Source organism: Vipera berus, assembly GCF_964194415.1.
Source record: "Vipera berus genome assembly, chromosome: Z".
Taxonomy (NCBI): Eukaryota; Metazoa; Chordata; class Lepidosauria; order Squamata; family Viperidae; genus Vipera; species Vipera berus.
Genome location: NC_138205.1, coordinates 17,058,023 through 17,069,002, shown reverse-complemented (window position 1 = coordinate 17,069,002; position 10,980 = coordinate 17,058,023). Strand labels below are relative to the sequence as shown.

Here is a 10,980-nt window from a genome sequence, read left to right as displayed (position 1 = left end):
ACTATGATTTTTTGTATATTTATACCCTGTATTGAGCTCTGGGAAGTCGGGGAGGGGAGAGGGGGAGGGGAGGGAGGTGTTGGGGAGGGTTGGGGAGAGGGGAGGGGGTTGGGAGGGGTTTTGTCTTTTTAAAAATGTATTTTAAAACTTTTCAATAAAAAAAAATAATTCTAGGAAACCGCAAGATGAAATATGGGCTGCTACTGCTAACAGAACAAGTAATGGGACTTGGAGAGAGAAAAAGGAACACTGTTTTGGAGTTGTATTTTGTCTTTCATATGATACACAAAAGAGACACATACTGATTTCCCCCTGCCTGTTCATCACATGCTGCCTTTTCACATCTCTTGTTTGTTTTTTTGTTTTTTTGCTTCCTGTCCAACTTGGGAGCCCCTATTTATTTTCCTTGGGGGTGTACTGGATGAGGTGCATTATTGCTTCATTCTTCATCACTCCATCAATAAACTCCCTTTCAGCAATTTTGTCTGTAAAAACAAAACCAATGTGTTACAATTAAATGAATATTTAGGTAGCATGAAATATAAAGAAGGGAGCAGGGCAGAGGACTAAAGGTGAAGACACTCGCCTCCCATTTGGAAGATTGAGAGTTTGATCCTAGGTAGCGGCAGATGTTTCTTCTCTCAGAAAGAGAAAATATTTGCTGTGAACTCTGTGTAGGTGTCAGGAAGGGCATCTGGCTAGTAAATGCTCAGCTCTACCCAGTCACCCTGACCCGACCCCGAATTAAAGGGACTACAGCATCATAAAAAAGAAAAAGAAAAACCCAAAATATAAGGAAGGAATCAATGAGGGCTAATTGGTAACAAGTAGAAGTTAAGAGATACATAATATAAATTATTTAAATGTTTTTAGGCCCAGACCATTTCCTGGGTATTAAATCAGTACAGAACAAGAGATAGCTAAATGTGCAACAGAAAAGTTGAAGAGTTTTCACAACATCACTTGGAATGGATGTTACAGACATTCCTGTATTAATTGTGAACAGTTGGAGATTATGAAACTATAGTAGAGCTACCATATCTGGGGGTGCAAATTTTTAGGCAGCTACTAGATGGTAGCAAAGCATCTCTTTGCTGCCTTCTCTGCCTCTCTGTGCTGCTATCTACTGGTCTTTCAGATTCCTACAGCCCAGATATGGTAGTCCTGATGATGGTTGCTATCTTCTGAGAAAGTCTATGTAATCTTGGGAAAAGGTATAAAAATAGGTAAGCTTTCAGGATGGAGAACTCTACCCCCTTTTCCCATTCTGTATTATGCAAATATTTAATGCAACTCAGAAGCAGGCCAAATCTTTCAAAAAATATTTATCGGACTAGCTTCAAAATGGTAAATATTTTGGGAAAGAATCAGTAAGTATAGATTCAATTCAGATTAATTTGACTAAAATTATGCTACTTGGGTTCAAACATTAAATCTAATTATAAGGTGATTTCTTTGAGGTGGAGTAGTGAGTTGCATGAAACCACTCTTCTAATTTGTTAACTATACTTTATTTATTTATTAAATTTATGTCCTTAACCTGTCAACTCTGGTTTAACCATGGTTAAGAAACCAAGTGGTTGTATATAATATGAAGCTAATTCTTGACCATTCTTAATTTCGAGATGGGCCAGAATAGGTTTTTACTGTATAACCCTTGGAAAGTTATGACAAGGTGAGTGAGTTGCAATCTGCCCTTTTTGATTTTGCAAGACAGAGAACCGTAATATCTTACTGTAAAGGTAAAGGTTCCCCCGCACATACGTGCTAGTCGTTTCCAACTCTAGGGGCCGGTGCTCATCTCCGTTTCAAAGCCGAAGAGCCAGCGTTTGTCCGAGGACATCTCCGTGGTCATGTGGCCGGCATGACTAGACGCCAAAGGCGCACGGAACGCTGTTACCTTCCCACCGTAGTGGTCCCTATTTTTCTACTTGCATTTTTACATACTTTCGAACTGCTAGGTTGGCAGAAGCTGGGGCGAGTAACAGGCACTCACTCTGTTAAAGCGGCACTCGGGATTCGACCCGCCAAACTGCCGACCTTCTGATCGACAAACTCAGCATCCTAACCCACTGAGCCACCGCGTCCCTTTATGCATAGCTAAAACATTGTAGGGTGACATAGCAGATAAGGTATTATCCTCAAAGGACGGCAAGATTCTTAGACCGGTGTGCCTTTGCCAAAATAGGATCCAAGCTGGAAAGGTAGTTTAATATCTCTTTCTTTATAGATAAGTGAAAAAGAGGTCTTCCACTGATATAAAATGAGAGAACCCTTAAAAGGAGGGGGGAGGAATCACTTTATCTACAATTCAAACATTGGGTTTGGGATGTGTTCTTCAATTGGCCAAAATCATTTGAGTCATCAAACATCTAGAAAGTACGCTCAGTAACTTTATATGCAACAGTTCATATCATCCCATAATACACTTAGCATGATCTTTTTAATGCCTAATTGCACATTCAGGTGTGTTTGCCACATTATAATATAAGTCCCATTAAATAAATAAATAAATAATGAATTCAGGTTATTTGAGCTTAATCTTTTGCACAGACTTTGCTTCTGGCTAGCCTGAACCGGTTCTGATCAGAATCCACAATCCACATGGGAAATTTGCTTGCTACTAGAAACAATCAAAGGCACTCCTTGTTACTGAAAACAGGTACTCAAAGAGGCCACCTTCTCCTGCTCCCACCAAAAGTCCTGGATTATGAGAAGACGACACCGGTTCTAGTCTACCCTCAAACCACTTAGTGGCTTTGGGCTGTCCCTCTCTCAGGTTGTAGAGACAAAATAGTAAAAAAATCTTCCTCCAAAGTAAGCTTTTATAGAACAGGTGCACATTGTTTTATATGTAGATCAGTATATGTAAAGTTCTATAACTAGTAAGAATAAGTAGTAGGGTTGGGCGATGAAAGGCAAATTTACCAGCATCTCCCTTTCCAAAATATGCCCACAGCTTGTCAGCCCGTTTCTGCGGGGTGTTTTCATCCTCAGGCAGGCCTTTCTGTTCTTCTGGAGGAATCATCTTAAATATTGCCTGGCAGAATAAACAGGAAAAAATAAATAAATTATAGTCCTTTCTATACAGCTAAGCTTCTCGATGTTTTAAATCTTTGCACAGAATACCTGGAGCCACTGATTCTCAGTAACGAACGGCCTACCTGCCAGAGTTGTAGAAGTGCCAGGAGCCCTGCCCTCAGCATCTAATCTGGTCCTGGTCCTCCATTGGCCCATATTCTCTAAACCTCTATGGTCCCCATGGGTAAGGTTTCTGAATGGTACTCAGAGCGGTAGGCTTGCAAATACCTGCCTTATTTAGGAACTGTAAAGCTTTGGGAATCATCTAAATTTAAAAGGACATGTAAATAGGAGAGGAAAGGAAGGTAAAGGTAACGTGGAAAAAGGAGGAGAGATTGAGCGACTACAGAAAGATAACAGTTGGAACAGTTTGCCAGCATAGCAAAAGTGTGTAAGAGAGAGGATTTTTAAAATCACATTTATTCCCCTGTGTTCTTGTTTGCAGCCCAGACATAGCAAAGTCAGGGAAGGAGGTGCTGGCTTTGTACCCTCGTGTCGTCAGTTTTGAAGGTAGGGGTAAGAATTTCCCAGCTCCTGCAATGAGAATTTTTTCTTGCACATTTATCATAATTACAGCACCTGATTGCTTAAAGTTGATGTCTTTGAGTCAGGTGTAGCTTCTGATGTCTTCGTTGGCATGGCTCTTGGTTTCCAGAAAACCATTATGGAAGTGGTTTGCCATTGCCTTATTCTGGAATGTTGAGTTCCCAGAATGGCTTTTCGAGTTCTTGGTTGGTCACCCACTCAAAAAAATATTTAAAGGACTCAGATATACTAGTTTACAGCTGAGTTACAGAATCTGTGACTATAGAATCATTGGCCTAGGGCAGGGGTAGGCAACCTCGGCTCTTTTATGACTCATGGACCTCAACTCCCAGAATTCCTGAGCCAGCATGGCTGGCTCAGGAATTCTGGGAGTTGAAGTCCATGAGTCATAAAAGAGCCAGGTTGCTTACCCCTGGCCTAGGGTTCAAGATAATACAATCAACATCTGAAGATCTTTAGATTCCTTGCCTTTCACTTTAACTCTACTATATCTAGTAGAGTTATTTAGTAGTGTAACCAGCTCCCTACGAGCAGAGTGATAGGAATTCTAGTAAATGTACCGTATCTGGGCTGCAAATATCCAGATGTTCACTTGATGGCAAATAGTCCAGATATCATATCCTTGAAGTTGAGGAGCATCAATGCATCATGGAGACTTAGTTGTGTAGTTTGACTTATGGTGGTATCTTTTATATGTGTGGGACTGCAACTCTCACAATTCCCAGCCAGCAAAACTGCCAGTTCTACCATTAGATTATGGATATAGGTCTTGCCAATTATTTCTGTGCTGAAGAGCATGAAATATGGATTCTGTGTCCTGGAATTACGGTCTGGTACATTTGGAAGAGAAGCGTGACATGGCTTAGCCTGTTCAGCAACACTTTTTCATCTTCCAAACTGAATCTCAATGTTGAAAGAGGCTGATCAGTTAGAGCTGCTTCACTGAATCTTCTCTCTTGCAGCCAGTTACAAATATCTGATTCTTATATGATGATGTAGTCATGATAGGCAATTGTGGTTCTTCAAGTGTTGACTACATCTCCCATCATTGTTCATCATTTTTCATCTGGGTAGAAGGTAGAATTCTAAAATATCTGGAGGCCCCCCTCCCCATCTGTGATGCCCCTGATTTTTCTGCTGTTCATCCATAAGACAAGGTCAATCAAAAGATAGAGCGTATCCATTTAAGATCTTGGGTTTGTTGCCTCTTTGTCTGACTGGAAGGGCTGGGGGATGCTTAGCATGGGATCCCCCTAATGGCCGACATCATAAAAAAATAGGTGTTAGTGGTTCATCTTGTGAGCTTTAACTGTGAGCCTTTCCTAGCTAATCATCCTCCAAGAACGTTGGAACCAGAATTCCTGAAATGTCCATCTGACCATGCCAGTTCTGGGGAATTCTCAATTGTCCTATAAGCAAAAACATGAGCTCAATAACATCCGATTACGAATTGGCTGCTCATCCGAGGTCACCCGAGTTCTTATCCAATCTTCTTTCAGTTTATCCCAGATTGATCTTGTAAGCCCTTCTCTGACAGAGACTTAAAGATTCCCTGCATTCAGTCTTTTTAGAATTCCCGTCTGCTGTTGCCAGCACAAAATCTGCTGGGCTGCTTACGTATTTGCTCTCGTGTTTGTAAAGACTATTGAATCTAATCCTGTGCCTTTGATGAAGCAGCCTTACCGTACAAAAGATAAATTGGTTTTTCCACGTTTGCCCACAAGCACCCCCATAGTTTCTTTCTCTCACTCTCTCTCATTTGTTCTGATAGAGTTGCTAAATTTAAAACTTTGTATGTGTCCTCTTTTTTATGCTTTGAATTACAGCTTGACACCTACCAATTAAGCAGATCAAGTTGTTTTCTTCACACATTTCTATGCCGTTAAGCCTTTTATTTCTGCTTATTAAATGCCTGCTGGTAAAGGTGCAGGAGCAGAAACAATTAAGTCACAACTTGCTCACCATTTGCTGAGAGGAAGGAAAGTGACCTTGAAGGAGTTGATAGAATTGTGCCAGCTCTGTCGACAAGGGGCAAAACAGCTTTTAAATTCACAACAAACAGATAATATTCTGAAGAGGTTCAGCCGGACACTCCCCTAATTCGCTGAACTATAAGTAGTAGGAGGGGGTAAAACTTAACCAGAATTATAAGATTCTCTTGTTGTTGTTGTTGTTAGTTGTGAAGTCGTGTCCGACCCATCGCGACCCCATGGACAACGTTCCTCCAGGCCTTCCTGTCCTCTACCTTCTCCTGGAGTCCATTTAGGCTCACGCCTACTGCTTCAGTGACTCCATCCAGCCACCTCATTCTCTGTTGTCCCCTTCTTCTCTTGCCTTCAACCTTTCCCAGCATTAGGCTCTTCTCCAGTGAGTCCTTCCTTCTCATTAGGTGGCCAAAGTATTTGAGTTTCAACTTCAGGATCTGGCCTTCTAAAGAGCAGTCAGGGTTGATCTCCTCTAGGACTGACCGGTTTGATCGCCTTGCAGTCCAAAGGACTCGCAGGAGTCTTCTCCAGCACCATAGCTCAAAGGCCTCAATTCTTTGGCGCTCAGCCTTTCTTATGGTCCAACTTTCACTGCCATACATTGCAACTGGGAAGACCATAGCCTTGACTATACGCGCTTTTGTTGGCAGGGTGATGTCAATAAAAGTCATTTTACTCTTCTTGTGGACTTGATTTCATTATTTGGTCTACTTGTAAGGGATGACATCAATCTTCCCTCCAACAACAACCCTGTGAGGTGGGTTGGTCTGAGAAGAAAGCGGTTGGGCCAAAAACACCTATCTGGTTTCTTTGCTTAAGGGAGAATAAGAGTTGCTAGTTTCTAGTTAAGCACCTTAATCGTGGCACCATGCAAGTTTAATGCAGCGTTTTCCAGCCTTGGGAACTTTAAAACATGTGGACTTCAACTCCCAGGATTTTCCAGCCTGGCTCTTTGAATTTCTACATAGCTTGAAGTGTTCTAAATATGTACACAGAACCTGTATGTAGTGTGCCATAAGTGTGCCTTTAAGACAGGGGTGTCAAACTCAATTTCATTGAGGGCCGCATCAGCATTGCGGTTGCCCTCAGGGGGCCGGGTGGGTATGGCCTGGGTGGGCGTGGCCTACTGGGTGGGCGTGGCTAAAGTGCGTATGGCCTACTGGGTGGGCGTGGCCAGCTCTACATCGTTCGCATCAAGGGTGCCTATGGGGGCCTGGGCAGGAGTGGGACAGATCTGAGGGTCTCGGGCAGAAGGAGGATCTCTGGGCCAGGGCCAAGGCAGTGGGGGCCGTTCCCTCACTGTTTCCAGGGTGGCTTCGCGGGCCGCATGAAACCACTTCGTGGGCCGGATCTGGCCCCCGGGCCTTGTGTTTGACATGTCTGCTTTAAGACTTATAAACTTATTTGGGATAAACTAGAGCCTCTGTATAGAATTTATTCCTTTTAGCATCAAGGAGGCAAAACATTTCTAGTTAAGAGTGGTTAATTGCTTTGATTTTATTTTCATTCTTCAAAGCCAAGTTCCTAGTGCTTATAACTTTTTAGAAGACTAATTGAAGATGTGTTAACAATTTCCACTGGTAGGTGACACCAATCAGTACCTAAATGAGATCCAAAATTCGTAAATCCTGCCTATGAAAAAGATGCCTAATTGATAAAAACTAGTTTTGTTGTGGTTTCGTCAAGTGAACTTTGGCTTTAGAAAATTGGGAATTTTTGAAGTGCAATATACACATGCACACACCCTGCATATTAATAAACTAATGTACAGCATGAGGCTAATATGTCACATTAAAATTAAATAATTGGATTCAACCAAGCAGGTGATAAATGTATAGAGTGTTAGAGATTGACTACCGCACAGCCTAATTTTTCATCTGTGAAATGGAGCAATACAGGCCTATCTTAAAAGCAGTATAGGTAACAGGGCCTGCCCATCATGGCCCGACGTCTTGATGGTCATAAAATGGATCACCCACATCACTGACCTGATTTTATGACCTTTTTTGGTGGGAATCGTTAAGCAAACACCGTGATCATTAAGTGAATGTCACACTCGTTAAACAAACCAAAGGTTCGCTGTGGGCAGCTTTTGTTCAAAAATGGGAAGTAAATGCCAGTTTGGGGCTAAATCTTCATAAAACATGGTCACATGATGGCTGGATGATACACACAGCTGTAAATTTTATTTATAATTTTATTATTGTAAGCCGCCTAGAGTAGCCCATGGGAAAAAGGAGGCAAAAGGAGGCTAAATAAATAAATGCAAGTTGGTTGCCAAACACCCAAAATGTGGACATGTGACTGTGGTTCAGTTGTCGGAACTGCAGAACTGGGTCATAAATACCCCCAGGAAGCAGTGGTGGGATTCAAACAGGGCTTTTTTTCTCATAGAACGCTCAGAACGGAGTTCCGGCACCTTTTTGGGATGGAACCTTGTAGGGTAGGCAAGGCGGGTTGTATGACATGTGTGAGTTCCGGCACCTTTTTCTTTTACAAAAAAAGCACTGGATTCAAATATGTGAACAACCGGTTCTCTGTGTGGATGCCACTTCCGGAAGTCCGTTCTGGGTCTGAGCAACAAAAAATTAGCTACCGCTTCTGCCAAACTGGTGCGAACTGGCTGAATCTCACAACTGCCAGGGAGGTTCATTGTAACTTTGAACTGTCACTTACCAGTCGTAAGTCATAACTATATCATAAGAGAATATTTTGTTCTCAGTTGTGATTTTCAGGCATTCCGAAGGCTCCGTAGCAGAAAATATTGTACAGAGGCACCTCCAAATTTCACAGCTTGTGGTCTATTATTGCTGTCCCGAACCTTTCATTCCAGATTTCCTGTACATTGTACAGCTAATACCCTTTCCAACCGTTCATTTCTACACAGCTATCTCTATCTAACTATTTGCCTAGCTTTGTTTCAACAAGAAGCCAACTTGGGCTTGATATTTATTTTATTTATTGCCCTTATACACCACCAGATGCAACAAAACCGTGACATCTGATGGTTTACACTGTAAAAATATAAAAGCCAATGAAAACATTTCTAAAAAACATAAGGCAATGAATGCATTTGTGACTAAGAGCTAGGACTTGTGTTTCCGCTGAAGAATTTTTGCAAGAAGTTACGGATTCGACATACTTGTTTGGATTGAAAAAAAAAAAGGAAAAGGAAAGCTTATTTCAAAACCACCATTTCCCAGACGGTCTGCTTTGTCCCATTAAGCCGAGATGGGGAACGATGGCCCCCTTTATGACTTGTGGACTTCAACTTCTAGAATTCCTGGGTCCGCTTTTGTTCCCTTTGTTTCTCCCCTCTATTAAAAATAATAGTAAAAATAATTAGGTCTTTGCCTGGATCTGAAAAACCAACATGGTCTCATGCCTTTATCTTCTTAAGATCAGAGGAATGGACTCCTGGTTGAAATAACAAAATTGAAAGCACAAATACTGTACGGAGAGAATCCGAGCTTTAGGTTCACCTAATCCAATATTCATCTTTGATTGCTTTGTTCTTCTGTGCTTTGTGGTGCACAATTGGGAGGGAGCTCTGGAAGCTGGAAAAGTAGAACTAAAATGACTTTTTTTCTTTAAAAAAATAAAACCTTTTCTCTCAGAAAGGCGTGGGTTGACACCCAAGAGGGAAAATTATGAGGGGATTTAGAACGATTTCTATTGTAAGAATCGTGCTCATCCTATTAAATAAGCACAATCAGTTTCACCTCTCCACATATGGGAAGGGCTAATCCATCTGGCTGCAGGAGACAAATATTAGCCTACATAATCCATTAATTTACCATCACCTAGAAGTAGATTGAGAAAGCCACACAACCATTAACTATTACTCCCTCTTGATGATTACAACTGTTTTTAGTTTGGCAAGTGACCCAGCCTCTCATAAGAATGACAGTTTGTATGGCTTGAGCTGGTCCAGACAGGATGAGATCTGAGACCAGTTAAGTTGAACAGGATCTTATACTTGAATGGCAAGAACTGGATTTTCCAAGTTTCCATCTACTAAAGTAGGCTTATTCTAAAGGACGTAATTCAAGGGAAGTTGATGCAAGCTTCACAGGGACCAGACAGTAACAGGAAGGAACTTTTTCCACAAGCTTTCCTCACCAAAACCATTATGGACATCCACAGTTAGCTATCACTGTATTATTGTGCAAGAAGACATTTTAATCATAGATTGGGCAATGTCCAACCCTTAAGAGCTGTCCTGAAGTCCTCCCAACTCCCTGTCCCTTCCACGCGACACCACCCCCATTTCCCTGAATATCCTCAGCACTCACTGCAATGATCTCGAGAACTTCGTTCTTGCTGATCTCTCCGCTGCGGTCTACATCGAAAAGCGAGAAAGCCCATTCCAGCTTAAGGTCAGTCTTGCCCGATGAGGTCAGATGCAATGCGATGATGTACTCCCGGAAATCAAGAGTCCCATCATCATTGGTGTCAAAGCTTCGGAAGACATGCCGAGCGTAGACTTTGGGGTCAGAGTTGGGGAAGAAATTGCCATAGATCTTTTCAAAGTCAGCTTTACCGATGCGCCCGTCGGGGCATTGTTTTTTGAAGGCCTCGTACCATTTGACCAGCTCGTCCTCTGAGTACTTTGTGTTCATTTTCAGATCATCAAGGATCTCCTTGGAGATCATCCCACTCTTCTTATTTCCCATTGTTTGGTTGGACGCTCACCTTCCTAACAACGCTTCACCAAATGCGGCTAGAACTAGCCTGTTTTCTCTTATCTCCACTGAGCTAGTGGAAGGGCAGGTGACCAGAATACCTTCTTATATAGACTGCTTGGGATGGGCCTTTGAACCTGCTCCTTGCCTCCCCTAATGGTCATGAATGCACAAACCCGGATATCACACATATAAAGGGAGAGACTATTTTGGTTGTGCTGATCACAGTTTCTCCAAGCTCTTTAACACAAAGGAAATCAGCTTTAGACATTACTGGCCTATTCCGCCCTCTGCCTTTTTTTTTAAACAGCCAGCTCTATTTCAGATGGTGTCAGTACCAAGATGGGAACTGGAAAAAACAAACTATAAATGGCAAAAGATGGACAGACAGATGGTCAGGCAATTTTTGTCACTGATGTGTTGGTCCTTAAAAAGCTACTGAAGTATGTTTCAAATAGGTCTTTAGGATTAAATTCTAATAAGAGGAAGGAAGGAAGGAAGGAAGGAAGGAAGGAAGGAAGGAAGGAAGGAAGGAAGGAAGGAAGGAAGGAAGGAAGGAAGGAAGGAAGAAGGAATTATACACCATGTTAAAATGTCTCCTGTCATCCTGCTTGATCCACATGGAAAAAAATATCAGCATCCAAGTGTCTTAAGATATATTCCCTTTCTACATTTTCAAATTG

The 10,980-nt window shown here is 41.9% G+C and overlaps 1 protein-coding gene across 1 annotated transcript; it reads right to left on the bottom strand.

Moving 5' to 3' along the window:
- Positions 1–225: 225 nt before the first annotated feature.
- LOC308677065 (visinin-like) lies at positions 226–10,288 on the bottom strand (the record flags this gene model as incomplete). Its single annotated transcript, XM_081343226.1, has 3 exons — positions 226–485; positions 2,929–3,040; positions 9,908–10,288. 3 exons carry the CDS (start codon positions 10,286–10,288, stop codon positions 394–396), a joined length of 585 nt encoding a protein of 194 aa, XP_081199352.1. The 3' UTR covers positions 226–393.
- Positions 10,289–10,980: the final 692 nt, after the last annotated feature.